The following is a 17136-nucleotide window of genomic DNA, read 5'->3' as shown; positions in this document are numbered from 1 at the left end:
TGCATTTTTAATCTTCATCAGAGTTGACTAAAATATATTTGCATTTCATTGTCTTGGTATCAAAATACATATTCAAAGATGTTTTGTCATGTTTGTGCATTAGTATCAAAAATTAAAAACTGACTACGTACTTTCTGAACTATAAAAATTCTAAGACTGCCCTGTTTTTCCTTTAAATTTCCTTTATTTCCTTAGATCTTTATGAAACATTTCATCTTTTGCAGATCATAGTGCTTTATTAACAGATTTATGTATTCTTTTCCCATTCCTTTAATACAAAAGAATTTTATTAATCACCAGTCATCTTCATCTGACATTTCACTAAGTACAGGATCCATGTCAACATTATTAGATCAGTCATTCAAGTGGGTCACACAAGTGCATCCTCATTGTGCCAAATACCCACTCAACAGATACACTGAATAACAGACGCCTCCAAGTGTATGTATCAACCTTAAGTTTCTTGAAGTGAACCAGTACTGTTTCACAGGTCAAGTTGCTAGTCTACACAAATAAACTGGAAAAGACTCAAGTGTACAGCTGTACATATCATCAAATGGCAAGTTCATTACAACAAGAACCTCTATAACTAACCATTCATTTGTACACTTCTCTGCCATCCTTGCAAAAGCCTCCCCTGAATAAAGTTATAGTCCAGAGTTTAAAACAAACTTGATGAGATAAAATGTACCAGGTGGCTTTTCTACCAGGTGGCAGAAATGACAACCATTTTTCCTCAAGCAATTTTAAAGACAAGCAAGGTTGAAAATAAATATGCAAGCACACAGTAAATTAAAGTCTGTGTTTAGAAATTCAGGTACAAAGCACAGCAGAGCCTATGACTATAGAAGATAAATTAGAAATATAAACTAGTAATGAAGCAATAATTTCTTTCAAATAGCAGGAAACAAGTTCTCCAATACCATTATTTAGATCATTGTTTAGTGTTCACCTATTAACTTTGGAATTTCTTTTAAAAATCCCTTTTGCTGATTATGACATCTGACCAGATATACCAACAAATATACCTTAAATCATAGTGCATGAAATAAATGACCATTTAATTTCTGATGAACTCAACAACTTCTCAGTTTTCTATGTAGTGGTAGGTTCGAGAACCTTTGTATGTTTGCTTAAGATCCCTACTGGTGTTTATGAAAGCTTTTAAAAGTTATGTTCTTATCCATTTGTTGTTCCACATTATTAATGTAAAACTCTAGTGGTTTAGAAACAAACATTTATAAGCCTTGGGTGTTGGAGTGATCTGTTTTAAGTTCTCAAGGATGTATTCTGACTTATTTACTCTAGAGCATCACCTCCTTTCCTACACACACACACACACACATACACACACACACAAATTCTGCAAAATGGAGGCAAATTTCCAGACTGAAGTATAAAGAAAACTAAGATTTTTCAGGCTTGGATTATAACCCTTACTTAAGAGGAATGCCAAATATATATGTGCCACTTTTAAAATTTTTATGAAACTGAGTATGAAATAAAAAGATGAATTCCAGCTAAGTCATATTCTTTGAAAATGAATGAGACATGATGAGACATGTTAAGAAGACATGACACACTTATCATCCACAATAAAAAACTTCAATTCCCTGCCTGAAATTGACTTGGAAATGGTACAAAGTCTACGACTTCTTCAAAGGATTGTAAGGTAACATTTTAAAAGTCTACAAACCACTGACAGCACTTACTACTTTACATTCAAAACTAATCTGTAGAGCCCATTTCATTTCGATTTAAAAGTCAGCTCCCAAATATCTCTGGCTGCTTTTACTGTGTTTTTCAAAAGGGGTACTGCTAACATTTTAAGCCATCCTAAAGATAAAATTGGCGTGAAGATTTTTTTATATCTTGGATGCTTTAGGTGATTCTTAAGAATTTAAAATTATTTGTTCCTCCTTAATATGAAACTTCCAAGATAGCTTATGACCAGCAAAGAAATATTCCTTAGGCACCGTGAGGTGTATTAAAGATGGAGCATGAAACCAGGCTGAAGCATAACCTTGACCGGTAACTACACTGACAGTTAACAAAATGCCTACAAGCACTACTGAGAGCAAGAAATGCCTTTACCCCAATACTCCTGAGATTCTTAAGAGGGAAAACTAATTTCACAAACAATTTTTAAAAGAATCCATATATAGTTCTAATAACTGTACATGTTTAGGGTATTAGAAAAGATGTTTTATAAGGCATCAATGATTAAATTAATGTAATGCGTATCTAACAAAAGATGGTTAACACTCAGTATCATAAAACCATTTATCTCTTCTTTTAAATTTCTCTAAATTCCTGCTACTTTTACCAGCTTAAGAAAAGAATGCCTCTTGGCCTAATCAACTATGGTTATAAAAAAAACTAAGACATCTGAAACTATTAGGCACATCAAAGGTACAGTTTATGTAGTTCAAGGTTCCCTTCTTAAGGGGCAAATGAGTTACCTGGCACATTATACATATGGAACTGTAAAGATCATCAACTAAATTCAACTTTCACATTTTTTAGTTAAACTGAAAGACTTATAGTAAATATCAAATATACCATATCTTCAGTTACAACTGAATAAGTGTAACATTTTACCAGATAAAAAGCTGGAATTTAAGTATGAGAAACCTTCATACACTGTGCTAGTATTGGTCTCTTCTTTTTGGACAAAAGCCAGTCATCAATACTTTCAACACAGCAGTTTAGAAGATAAACGTCCAAACAGGTGACTTGGTTGTAGTCCATAATTTAGCAATTCAATGCCACTGGCATCATAATGCTGTGGAGAGCGAGTGTATCTCCATATTTTAGTCAGATTTGTCTTTCTTCTTTCCTGTTAAGGGCACTTTGTTTACAACAGCAGACCCAACAGCTGTAACACCTCCAGCCACAGCAGACACGCCCCCTTTCACCAACCCTATTCCCATGGAAGGCACAGTTGTAACAGCTGTTTTGGTCACCTCCAGGCTCTTCCCACCAATCCAAGCCACACCACCAATGGTGGCACCAACAGCTCCCTTTGTAACACTGAAGATACCGCCAGTCACACGGGACAACACGCCTGGTTGCTGCTGTGGGTGATCTTTCACTGAACCTAATGAGAGAAAATATGAAGACCATCAAATATAAGTCTTTATAAGAGCAGTACAAGTCAAGTACCCTAAGACTTCCTAACAACCAGGAGGTTGTTTTGGTAAGGTGAGCCACATAAATACAAACTGATCAAGACACTAAAAACCTCTTCCCTCAAAGCTATGGTTGTACATGTTTTTAAAACACCTTCGTCCAATGCTAAGTCTTCATATCTATGAGGAAAAATGCTTTTGGGACTAGACAACTTCCATAAAATAGAATCTAAATTTAAGTGTTTCCTTGACTTACACTTTTGTTGCTGTTAATAATCTTTATATCCTAAAAGGAGCATGAAAAAATAAGAAGATAAATATATTTAGCCTTCATTTCCTTGACAGAATTCAATCATCACTGAAACAACCTTCTTCATTTAAAGCACTGGTTCTCAAGGTATGGCCTGGGACCCCTGGGTATCCACAAGACCATTTCAGGGGCTCTGCAGGATAAAAATTACTTTGATAATAATACTAACATGTCATTTATCCTTTCACTTTTATTCTTTCACATTCATTCACAAGTCTACAGAATTTTCCAGAATCTAAATGATGTGCAGTAACACAAAAGACTAAACAGAAGCAGCTGTGAGAAACTAGCTGTCTTCTATTAACCCTAACATTAAAGAGATTTGCAAAAATTCAAAAATAATGTCACCCACCCTATTCACTTTTTTTTTTTTTTTTTTTTGCTTTTAAAAACTATGTTAGGGTGCCTGGGTGGCTCAGTCATTGGGGGTCTGCCTTCGGCTCAGGTCATGATCCCAGAGTCCTGGGACTAAGTCCCACATCGGGCTCCCTGCTCCGCGGGAAGCCTGCTTCTCCCTCTCCCACTCCCCCTGCTTGTGTTCCCTCTCTCGCTGTCTCTCTCTCTGTTGAAAAATAAAATCTTTAAAATAAAAAATTAAAAATAAAAAAAACTGTTAATCACGTTAATATGTAATGGGTCTATTGGGGTTTTTAATGAATAAAATATTTCTCAGTTTTTATTATTTATATGGCAAATATCAACAGACACAAGCTTTTTGGGGTCCTCAATTTTTAAAAGTGGAAAAGCCAGAAAGTTTGAGAACCACTAATTTAAATATATGTGGGTATCTATTTGCATTTTAATAATGTATTTAAAGAGCTAATGCCATGTAAAAATAGGATAATTATTCATATCTTAAAATCATGTTACTTACCTAAAATCATTTTTTGTAGTGTTGAGAAACTACAGCTATGCTTAATACTTTCACTGCATCAGTAATTCTTACAGGAGAGAGAGAGTATGTGATTTAAACATCTAGTCTGTAAAAACTCTTTTACTCCAGAAAAGGTAATATCAGTATGAAAAATTCAGATTTATTTATAAAGTCACGAGTTCGTTCTCTGATTTGCTTCATTTTGAATAGAGTCATTCAAGTTGGTATGTAACCTCAAACTCAAGCGTAAAATAACTAACAGTAAGATTTCATAAAAATTTGCTTGTATCAACCTCAAACAAACCCAGGTCTTTTCTCCTTTGTAATCTAATGATTTAGGCAGCAACAACACATAAGCAATGGTGTTTATGTTTTTCTAAACTTTGTGGAAAACTACTTGGTCACTAAATAGTTCAGGCTTTAATCACTGAAAAGGTACAACTCACACAAAGAAAAGTAAATTCTTGGGTACACAGGCCCAACTAGGACTACCAAAGCTACTAACTCGTAGCAGAATGTATCAGAGAAGACAACAATGGGAGACGGATAATACCTGATGGAGAAAAAATTCTGAAAATTGAGCTTTTCTAATATAGCACAAATTTACCTTCATAAACATTTTCCTTCCATCGCTTAGAGGTTTTACATCATATCACAAGTATGAAAATATCACTGACTGTCAAAATAGTTCACAAAGATATAGCAATGGCTAAATTTATAAAAACCAAATTCTTAATTGAAGCTATCTGAGTAATAAGCATAGTTAACACAAATTTTTAACTAGGGGTAGCTGGGTGGCTCAGCTGGTTAAGCATCTGCCTTTGGCTCAAGTTACGATCCCAGCATCCTGGGATCAAGCCCCACATCAGGCTCTCTGCTCAGCAGGGAGTCTGCTTCTCCCTCTGTGTCCCCCCACCCCCACATGCTTGTGCGAGCACATGCACTCTCTCTCTGAAATAAATAAAATTATTTTTGGGCGCCTGGGTGGCTCAGATGGTTAAGCATCTGCCTTCGGCTCAGGTCATGATCCCGGAATCCTGGGATCGAGTCCCGCATCGGGCTCCCTGCTCCTTGGGAGCCTGCTTCTCCCTCTGCTTCTCTCTCTCCCTCTGTCTCTCATGAATAAATAAATAAAATCTTTAAAAAAAAATAAAATAAAATAAAATTATTTTTAATATAAGAGCTGAAATAAAAGACAAGATGTGGAAAAGCATTTGAATATGTTAATTATAAAATTATGATGAAAAGGGTTACATAACTGGTAATTCTTTTGTAATTAAGGTCACTAACACTAGGAAAAGGAAAAAAATCCTGACTTGAGGATAAAACAGGTAACTGCCTCATGCTGAATACCCTCATTAGGATTATCCTGCTATGTGAAATTTGGTGCACATGCATTTAATGAAGACAATTTTTCTTAGTCAAAGCAGATAAATATTAATGCTGTTGATCTCTTTAATTACAGTGTGCTCTTAATTACCACCATATAAATCATCTGCTCTGCAAACTACTTTGGTTTAGCAGGTTGCCATATAAAGATATTACTAAAGCACTTTCTCTTCCTTGACAAGCATGCTCCTGAGCCGTCTTTCTCTCTTTCCTGACTTTATTCCTACAAAGTCCTTATCAACTTTCTCATTAAGCCCTAACTTTTCTTTTCAAAACTCTAGGGTTCTAGACCTAAAAAAATAAGTCAAGAAAACAGCTGAACTAATAATTTTCCAGGCTATTCTTCCACCAAACTAAAACTAATCACCTACCTACCTCCATCTTCTTTTAGGCTTAAGTACAAATTTTTCATTGTGTTTTCCTAGCAATTTCATTTTTGAAATACCAACATAAGAAATACAGGAAGAAAATTCTGGACAGTGGGTAATTGGGAAGAAAATAAAATACCCAGAGTCACAACTTCCAGCTCTCCCCTCTTCCCAGAGATACTAGTCTGTCTGCAACTCCAGTCTGCTCTGCTGGCCACTTCATCCCTTATTCTTCACTTTGATTCTCTATCTTACCTATTAGGACTGTCCTATATAAACATGCAGCTGTGAAAGGAAATTACTATTTGGTTTAAGTTTAATAATGTTCTATACCAAAACCACAAATAGAAAATGCCTATAGTCATTTTCTGTATATAATCAAGACATTCACATATGCAGTTAGCGTTTTCAAGGATTTTTGAAGTTTAGGTAAGAAAAGGACGTATGATGTCACAATTTTCAAACTAAAAGAGAATTTAAATTTAAGCAGACCCTAAGACCATGTATTAATACAGGAAGAAGAACTGCCAATGATAAATAACAGCTTAATAACAAATCTCAAGTGCCTCTTGAATTGAGTTTTTATATGCATGACATGAAAAAAAACATAGTCCATCCTTCCTCTGCACCCTACACCCATTCTTTACAAATGAAAGGGTACTCTAACTTGTGAAATGGTCTTAATAAAAGAGTAGCAAAAGAACAGATCTTATATAATAAAACAGTTGCGTGCTGTCCCCATTCAGCAATATCTGTGCTTTCTTCTTAGAAGCTCAAAATGTTTATCTTCAATTATTTTTGGAACATATTCACTGACAAGGTAAACAGATTGTTACTTTAAATTTAATAAAAACAATCAGAATTTTATTTCAGTAGGATGTTTGTTTCCATTCTTAGTATGTCGGATGCATACTCACCTTCTGGTGGTTCATCACTAAGGTATGATGGGAGTTCTTGATTTTTATCTGCCTGATTCATGATCTCCTAAAAAACACATACACATTTCATTATAACCTCAACCTGTGAGACGACCTCTTAGCACATGCTTAATTAAGACTTAACTTTATTCAGATAAACAACATTTGAAAACACTTGTGAAACTACATCTTATTTCTCTCCTACTTTGTGGTGTTTAAGAAATACTTTTAATTACACTAGCGGACAATATAAATCTTATCTCAAACACCAACCAAAGAGCTAACCAAGCATAGTACAAGCTTTCCGATGCTGTTACTGATGCTTATAATTGAAAGAAAATTGGAAAGTCAGGGTTGGCAGACAAAAATCTTAAGTGCTTCCTCCTACAGAGTATTGGTTAACTTAACTGTAATTTATTTCAGAACAGACTTAAGGAAACCTATACTATGACTAAAAAACATGTTCTATTGAAAATTTTCTAAAAATCATGATATCCTATAAAGATGACATCACCAATCTGAATCATTAAGAGATGGACTTTGATTACATTTTTATTGTTGTTTTTAGAGCTCTTACAAACACAGGTAGCAAAAGAACTCAAAATGTATGGAAAAAATACATATGTGATTACGCCCTTGGTACGAGTAGTAAAAGAACCCAAGAAATAAAATAAGCTACACTGGGATAAAAAAAAAACAGTTAAACTTTCTTTTCCCAATCTCCTTTACTATCTTAAAATATTTGCTCTTACATTCACTTGACTAAGAAAAGATTAAAACAAGTCAAGACTGGAATACTAGTACTAGTCCAATACTACAAGTATTAGAATACTATTTAACAAATTTAAAACAAAATATGCAGAAATTCCTAACAGAGTATGTGTATCTCTTCCTTATGAAAAACTACTGTGGAGCCACCTTCTTCCCCACTGAACTGTTAATTCCAAGAGGAGAGACTGTTTAGCTTGTTCACCACTGTGTTCCCAGGATCTGTATACCATACACATACAAATCCAGATCACCTGGCTGATCAACCAATCAATAGATGCCACCATACCACGTACAGAAATATGGAGAAATTATATACACACATACATCTTACGTATGTTAACGGGACTTTAAAAACAGGTGTGATGGGGGGTGCCTGGCTGGGTCAGTCTGTAGAACATGTGACTCGATCTCAGGATCATGAGTTCAAGCCCCACACTGGGCATAAAGCTTACTTAAAAACAGGTGTGATAGCAATTGCATACATTTCAAAACTGCCTTTCTGTATATATCCCACAAATCCCAACTAAAAGACTTACCTTTTCCTAAATCAGAATCCCTTAAAAAAATTAATTTTCCTTAAAAAAAAGAAAAATGAAATAGAAAGAAAAATAATTTAAAAAAATTATTTTCCCACATATATCTTGTAATTTAAAAAAGAAAAAGACCACCATTTCAAAAGATTAGAGTTGCTTTATAAAAGACATCTGCAAGTTCATCTATGTAATATGAATTGACTTTATCCTTCTATGGGTAGGCAAAGAGGAGCCATGATAGTAACATCGTTAGATCTGTGCTTTAAGAAGCTAACTGAAGCAAGAACAGATGAAGAAGGCAGGGCGCCTGGGTGGCTCAGTCGTTTAAATGGCTGACTCCTGATTTCCGCTCAGGTCATGGTCTCCGGGGATCGTGGGATTGAGCCCCATGTCAGGCTCTGCGCACAGTGCATCTGCTTGAGATTCTCTCTCTCCCTCTGTCCCTCTCCCCTCCCCCACTCACGCTTGCTCTTTCTACAATAAAATTAAAAAAAAAAGAACAGGTGAAGGACAGAGAGATTAAATACAGTAAGTGGCTACTTTAGAAGTTCAGTGAGATAGAATAAACAGTTTAATCTCTGCCAGTTTTTCCTGTATAAATAAATGTTTGGGCAAAAACCTAGGTGTCACCCTTGATTTCCTGTTTTTTACATTCCCATCTAATCATTAGTAAACTCTGTTGCCTAAATAAATCCAGAACACAACCACTTCTCATCACCTCTACGGCTACCGCTTTCAGTTACATCTTATCTCTTACTTAGGCTGCTACAAAGTCTCTTAACTGGCCTCTGAGCTTCTACCTCTGCTCTTCCTTCAGTCTGGCCGTGTCACACTCTGCTTAAACCCCTACAACTGCTTCCTGTTTTGTTCAGAATAAAATCCAGAGTTGAGGCCTGACATCTAATACTCTGACAGCATCTCCTTCCATTCTGCCTCTCACTTATACCAGTCTAGCAACACGGGTTTCCCTGCTCACCCTCTCCTGAAAGGCTCTTCCCCAAGATACGTGCATGGCTTGCTTCCTTACTTCCTTCAGTTCTTTATGTAAATGTCCCCTTAACAGAGATCTTCCCAGACCACCTTACACTAGATTAGCACCCTCCTACTCCTTTCCCTATCATTTTCACCTAACCCTGCTCAATTTTCTTCATTGCTCTTACTTTCACTTAATATATATGATTTATATATATATATCATATATATCAAATATTTATATATAAAAATACATGTTTACTTTGTGTCTCCCACAATTAGAATGTAAGCGCCATGAGAACAAGGCTTGGTTTTGTTCACTGCTCCATCCCCAGAGCCTTTTTCAATGCCAGATGTATGATAGACAAATACTTGAATTTTTTGTACGAAGTAGAACAGAGCTTGGGTATTAATATGAGATAAAAGGAAAACATAGGATGGAAAATTTCTAGTGTGAGCAACTAAGTAGACAAAGATGATGAAGACAAGGGACAGGAGACAAGAAACCTGAGAAAAGATGACTTTTTAAAATTTTTATTTTATTGTGGCAAGAATACTTAACATGAGATCTACCCTCTAAAATAGAAGCATGCAATACATTACTGTTGACTATACGTATGATGAAAGGACTTGTTTTTGAACAGCTCGATTTGAAATGCCTTCAGGGCATCTACAGGACATGCTTAGCAGGCAAGTGGATTTAAAGGGTCTGAAATTCAGCATGAAGTCTGAGTTAGAGCTGAGGCCCTGAGAGTGGTTTGAAGTGATAGGTACAAATGTGGGGGATGGGTGATATGATCAAGGAAAAGAATGAAGAGAGAAGTAGACTGCTAACCTTCACTGGACTGCTCATATTTAAGAGGTGAGTGAAAGAAAGGCCAACAAAAACAAACAAAATACAAAATACATGTGAAAGTGTACAAGTGAGTATAGCCTCGTGGAAAGCAAGAGATGAATTTATAAGTTTCCTAGAGACATACAAGGCAGATGTTAAAATAATTTATCAAGACCAAATACTATGGGGAAATGCTAATGTTACATTCAGAGAATATAAAAGGCATGTATCATATAATCCAATTTTTTTAAATGCACATGAAAAGACTGAAAGAAAGTATACCAAAATGTTGAAAAAGACTGCCACTAGGGAGTAGAAATATAGAGAGAGAGAAGAGACAGAGACAGAGAGAGAGTGTGCTACAGAGAAAAATACCATCCCCCTTTATATATAGATACACATATATAAATCTACATTTAACATCTATATTTTAATTTCCTACCATAAACATGTATTGCTTTCATACCTAAAGAAAATTATATATTTTAAGTCTTAGAAATCAGTGATATTCAAAAAGCGTATTTCCAAAGATTATGTAGTTCATCTACCTAGTTTTTATCCTAGTTTTTTTTAGGTTTTTATCCTCAAATCAAGGTGATCTAAAAAACAACATACTTAAATCACAAAATGCTGATTTGAAGAAAATGACAACACTGAGTTTAATTCTCGGTTATGTCCTTAGTAAGGAAACCCTGACAAAGAGCCTTATGCAGGCTATTTACTACATTGTACTGCACTGTAAAGAAATTATCTACTATATCACTCGATAGCTCTGATACGGAGCTCCACGTAAGAAATTTCTTTAGCGGTATTCAGAAAAACTTTTGTTTCTGCAACAGATTTAGAATGCTTTCTTCTCTTAGAGATCTATGTACTTTCCTACTTAAAAGATACAAAGAAAGATGTGATATCTCCCTTTTCCCTCTGACTTCCAGGAAGCTTACAGGTAATATCCCAGCTTAAGGTTGGGATAAGGTTCCTGTGGCCTGCCTAGTTGTCCTATTTTCCCCCAACTCCACACCTCAAGACCCCCACTCATTTGCTGTTCTCCCTGGTCAGTTTGCAATTTGAGTATCTTATTTATATTCTTATCATTTTGTTAGAATATGTTTTTGTTGTAAGCTGACACACAGTATTTGTGGAATAAGTGGGATAAAATTATCATCTGTATCTACATTAATTTTAAGCATCACAAGATACATACCAATATATGGTCCAAATTTTTGGTTAAAAAAATACTTTAAGCTGGAATTGTGTTTTTCAAATGTTCTTATTTAAGAGTAAGCAGTAGTATGCCAGTGGCTTCAAGAACCAGGAGAGGTATGATGCATGCATTTTACTACACAGTAACTTAAAATACTTTTTGTGTTTAAATATACACAAATTAAAAAGCTAATTGAAAAGTGCTTGGGAATTTTTTAGGATAATCAGACTCTCAAGAAATTTCATTCTTGCTTGGAACTTCTTCAGGATATACTCTCAGATTTACCAGCTCTCTCTTCCCAGCCCACCACACTCCCAACCCCCCTTGAATTTATTCTGCTTTTAAGTTAGGTGTATTTTTGGTAGAAGAGCTTGAAATGTAAGAATCTAGATACTATTATACAGAAATATCCACAGATATATTTAATATTGTTAGTGACAGTTACCAGCAGGATTATCAATAAACAGTAAAACAGAAAATCTGGAGTCCTGCCAAGCTAGAAGAGGAGAGGAACTTGGTATTAGAGGGCTCTGAAATCTTAAGAGGCCACAGGGATTGTTTTGTATACATATTTTTTAATGTCTGAGTTTCTTGTACATCATTGGTGTTAACAGCAAGTATGTAGTATTAAAATTCCTCTAGAACTCAGGGTAATAAAAATTGTGTAAAAGCTGCAAGTATTTGAAATACTGTTGTTTTCTAAATTCCTAATTTGGTCATAAGGCATCAAATACCTTGTAAAAAGTATTTTTGCTAAAATCCTTAACTATCTGTAATGCCACCTGTATTTTTTACTAACATAAATCATTCCCAACACCTACACACATGTATGTGCCAAACTTTTAGTGATATTACCTCTTTACAGATACTACCACTTTATCACTAAGGAGAACTATTTTTTGTATTACCATCCTGTTCATGGTCATCATTACAGGGGTCTTGTTTTTCTTAAATTGGTAATTCTGAACACAAACACACTCCTAATCTCTTAAAATTGGGAAAGGTAAATAATCTGCTTGTAAAATTTAAAAGTACACACATGGAGACAAGTAACAACTGGCAGGAAAAGTGTCAAAATGACCGTTTAAATGTTATCCTTAAACAAAATTATTAAATTCTATGCAAACCATCTGCCCTAAACTCACTGAATTATTAGTTCAATATATACTTGGGTCCCTACTATGTGCCAAGACACCCTGTCAGGCTCTGAGATTTCAGTGTGATTCAGCATACACAGGACTTCTCCAGTTTACCCCAAAGGGGACACACTTTCTTGGGACTTATCAATTTATTTCATGCAAAACCCCCAAAATTATCTGCTCTCTAGGAATTCATAATACACAGTTTCTATTTTTAAAAAAGTACCTTCCTGGGCGCCTGGGTGGCTCAGTTGGTTAAGCGACTGCTTTCGGCTCAGGTCATGATCCTGGAGTCTCAGGATCGAGTCCCGCATCAGGCTCCCTGCTCAGCAGGGAGTCTGCTTCTCCCTCTGACCCTTCCCCCTCTCATGTGCTCTCTCTCTCTCTCTCTCATTCTCTCTCTCTCAAATAAATAAATAAATAAAATCTTTAAAAAAAAAAAAAGTACCTTCCTAAGGAAGGCAATAAAAACAGAAAACAGCCTTTAGATCAGGACAAATAACTGAACTTATTCTATGGACATAAATCAGTTTTACTACTTGGTCCTATCATGCGAAATTTAGACTACCAACTAAAACTGGTTATAAGTGTTGTTTTTTTTTTTTAAGAAATTGTGAAATGTGAAAGACTTCTTCACTGTAGACTACAATTCACCAGTAGTTACATTAGGCATTTTAAGCCAAGGAGAAATAATTCTTGTTCAGTACAATAGTATCATAGATATAGCAGCTGGCAAGTATATTGAGCAAGGATTAATAACAACACTATTCCCTAGAGGGTAATTTCTTCCAATAATAGAAATAAGTAAACAAATGCCTCTTAGGAATCTTTTTTTTTTTTTAAGGAAAACAGATGAATCCCTGTTGTTTGTGGATATCTACACCATTTGATAAAGTTTTCATTAATGGTGAAAACAAACTTTGAAAATAGTGCACAAATTTGCCTATGGCTAAACACCCCTTTGTGTACCAAAGGAAGTTAAATAACACTAACACATTACATGAAGCCGAACTACAAAATACGATACACAACAGTTTACCTTCAAAGCCATTTCAAAAACCTGTTATTAAATAGTAAGTGCCAATTTCCTATAAGAAAAAGACTATAAATGAATTAGCTAAATTCTTCTACACATTCTATATATAGGAACTTTGCCACATCCTCACTCCCGTTTTAGCTTCTTTGCCAAATAACTACAAGGAGTTTCAAAAATACATTTATACAGAACTTTAACACACATACACCAATAAGCAGTGTATATTAAAACACCAGCTTACTGTGTTTAGGTTTCTCTAGTTAACCAACTATCCTGAACAGGCTGATTTTAAACATGGCCCCTGCCCATTAAATCAACAGAACACAGGCTACAAGAAATGCACTGAATCTGGCAGGAAAGAAAAAGTAATCTGTCTTAAGCGACCACCTTAGTGACAGTAACAACTGAGAGTATCAAAATGGCAATTTTTTAAGTGTTGCCTTTAAATGAAACATTAAGCAGAATTACAATAAGCTATCAAACCAGATAACCAGTACATCAGTAATCTTCACTAAATTATACCTCATTAGTTCAACAGATATTTGTGTCCCTACCATGTCAGACACTGTGTTAGGCACTGAGGTTACAACTAGAACAAGCATGTGAAGGCCCTACTCTGGAGGTGTTTATATGTAATCCAGTGAGATATCTTCAGGAAGTAGCAAAAACAGCAAGTACTCAATGACTGAAACAAAGACAGGTAAAGATTTTCCTGAAGTTAAACACACACACACACACACAGAAACTTTCCCATCTATCCTTAAACTTTTTTTTAAATATTTTATTTATTTATTTGACAGAGAGAGGCACAGAGAGAGAGGGAACACAAGCAGGGGGAGTGGGAGAGGGAGAAGCAGGCCTCCCGCGGAGCAGGGAGCCTGATGCGGGACTCGATCCCAGGACCCTGGAATCATGACCTGAGCCAAAGGCAGACGCTTAACGACTGAGCTACCCAGGCGCCCCTATCCTTAAACTTTTCTAATGATATTCTCTATATATGGACACATTTTTATTGAACTTGGTTTCTGGTACATCTGCCATAGCATAGACTAAAGAAACAAAAGTGGGAAAAAAAAAAAGTCAAAATAGAGTGCATACAGGTTTATTAAAGATTACTTCCCTAGTTCTTTGAAAAAGCAGGCATGCCCACATACACGCAAACACAAACCTGTTGATGTGGTATCAATATTCCTGGGAGCCCCTTAGAGCAGCCACACCAGTGGATGTTCTAAAGGTTAAGCAATCGCATATAGCAAATAAAGTATTTTCATTTGGAATTAGCACAAGCGTTCACAAGGGCGTAATAAAGTAATAACTCTCCTCTTCAGGTGTTTCTAAACCTTTCCCAGCGGCCCCTTCTCCCCCCACTGATCTCTTTAGTCACAAGCAAGTCTTTTTCTTTTTTTCTTTAGCAGAGGGAGTGACGTGGCAGGAGAGGCAGAAAATGACCCTGGAGAAGCCGTGACTAGGGCTAAGCTCAGCACCTCCTCCCTCTGCTCCACGTTGTACACCAAGCACACCCCCACTCCCATAGGGTTCCAGAATTTCTGTCTTCTCATATAGAAAAGGCGATCTGTTTAGGCGGGGATCTGATTGGAAGTGGGAGCTTGGGGACCAGTCTCGAAGCTGCGTGTGCATAGCAGGCACGGTTTTTATTTAGACTCGGGAGGCAATGATGGCACCGACGGGTGCTCCATCGATCCCCAGTCACCCCTGGCGCCGTCAGCGCCTCTCTCCATTCCAGTTTCAGCTTTCGGTTAGGCGTGAGAGTAGAGCCTTCCTACGTGGGAAGAGCACTGGGACCAAGGCTTGTGTGCCTGAACCCACGGGAGCGGTTTATCAACAGGTCAGGAGTTAGTGTGGTGGGGAAGCCCAGCACACAGCCCCCCAGCCGCATTCCTCTCCTCTCCCAAGCTGCTGACGCCCTCCCACCCCCATCCCCCCAGCCTGACACCCAAGGAGCTAAGAAGTGAAGCGGAGGCTTCCAAGGAGCGTCCCCAGTCACAAACCACCGCTGGGGAGTCCGGGACATGTAAAGAATAACAACCCCGCCAGCGTACCTCCGTTCGCCCCCAACATCGTCCCGCCCCTCCCCCTTTCCCGCTCAGTACCCCCCAGAAGGCTCCGCTCGGGCAAGCCAGGCCCGGGGGTGGTGAGGTGCAGGAGAGCTAACGGAAGAAGGCGACAGAGAGGAGGACAGGAAGCCAGGAGAGCGCCCCCCGCCCTCCCAGCCCCACTTACTCACCTCCGGGGTCGAGGGTTGGCGCCTGGAGCCGGGGCTGGGCGGAGGGAGTGGGCAGCACCGAAGAGGGCTGCGGCGGCCTGAGCGACTGGCACAGCCCCGGGCAGTCGCGGGTTCGGCAGGCGCCTCCTCAAGCTTTGGAGCCTGAAGACTCCGTTGGCGACGGCGGCAGCAGCGGCCTCTGGCTGCGGACGTGGCGCCGGACGCGACCCGCCCCCTCCGCCGCCGCCTCCTCAGCTCCCGCCTCCTCCCGCGGCTCCGGCTCCGACGCGCACGCGCACCCCAGGCCCCTCCCACGCCCACCCGGCACACGCCCACCCGTTTCTCGAACTGCCCTGCCCTCCCAGCAGCCCCCAGCAGGCCGCCTCCGAACGTGCGCACGCGCGGGGGCCCCCCCCGCCCCGCGGCCTGCTCCCGCCCCTTGGCCCCCTGGGTGCCTCCGCGGGAACCCCTGGCCTGCCTGCGCGCGCGCCTTGTCCTGGGGCCTCCCGCCCCCTTTCCTCCGCCGTCCAATCAGATCGGGCGAGGGGCGCGGAGCCCCGGGAACGCGCTGGCGGCGGCCGTCAGGGTTCGAGCCCTCGCCCGGCGGCTTCTCCAAGCTTTCGTTCCGCTGCGGGCGAGTAACGGTCAGTTGGAATTCAGAACCTTTGCCCTAGGGACGGTGGAATGGTCGCCAGTTTTCGGGCTCTTTCTTAGCCCCTGGGCCTCAATCTTCTTCCCTTCCCTGCTTCCCTTCAGGAGAGTGACGAGCTGGGCCTTCTGTCAGCCCTCCAATGTGGGGCTCTCGACGCGCCCTTACTGTCCAGGTGACAGAGACGTTGTGGACGTTATTATAAAGCTGCCCTGCCCCGGAATTGGCAGTAAGAACCGCTGCGGTTGGTGCTGAGGGCTCGCCAGACCACTCGAAGAGGAGAGGGGGTGTTTGGTAGTGGATAGAGAAGTGAGTTGAAGTTAGAAACCTGGCGTGGCGCCCCTCCCTCGCCACCTGCTGACTAGCAGGGTGCCTCTTCTCGCCTCCCCGCCGTGGCAGAAGCTCTCTGCCTGCCGTTGTGGAAGGTGTGGAGAAGCGGGTAGCGCTGAGACGACGCTGTCTGCACCTGAGCTCTGGGCGATGGGAGGCGTCTCACTCTTAACTGCAGGTGTTGTGGGGACGAAAGGAGATGTGGGGCTCAGAGGCTGCTCAGCTAGGTAAATGGGACCCGCTCACCTTTCTCTGCCCCTCCTTCCACACCTTAACGTGAAGAGGACAGGCAGTCCATCATGGTTTTTTTGAGAGTATCAAGAGGTGGTGGGTGTGAAAGGGCTTTCCAAAATGTGAATTCCTTTAGAAGTCTGAGATCCTCCTTCACGTGCCAGTCAGCAAGACAAAACACACGCGAAGCAACCAGTCAGTAACCTCACAAAATGTTACCCCC

General features: G+C 39.3%; 1 protein-coding gene across 1 annotated transcript; it reads right to left on the bottom strand.

Annotated features, from left to right (window-relative positions):
* Nucleotides 1-164: 164 nt before the first annotated feature.
* TMEM263 (transmembrane protein 263) lies at nt 165-15952 on the bottom strand. Its single transcript, XM_028088614.2, has 3 exons — nt 15725-15952; nt 6990-7056; nt 165-3100 (listed from the first exon to the last, which is right to left on the bottom strand). Exons 2-3 carry the CDS (start codon nt 7048-7050, stop codon nt 2814-2816), a joined length of 348 nt encoding a protein of 115 aa, XP_027944415.1. The 5' UTR covers nt 7051-7056; nt 15725-15952; the 3' UTR covers nt 165-2813.
* Between the last annotated feature and the right edge of the window lie 1184 nt (nt 15953-17136).

The sequence above is a fragment of the Eumetopias jubatus genome, unplaced genomic scaffold (genome assembly GCF_037043125.1).
Source record: "Eumetopias jubatus isolate StellerSeaLion01/CBP00866 unplaced genomic scaffold, mEumJub1_p1.0 scaffold_8, whole genome shotgun sequence".
Taxonomy (NCBI): domain Eukaryota; kingdom Metazoa; phylum Chordata; class Mammalia; order Carnivora; family Otariidae; genus Eumetopias; species Eumetopias jubatus.
The sequence above is the reverse complement of the archived record's forward strand: the minus strand, read 5'-3'. Positions and strand labels throughout refer to the sequence as shown.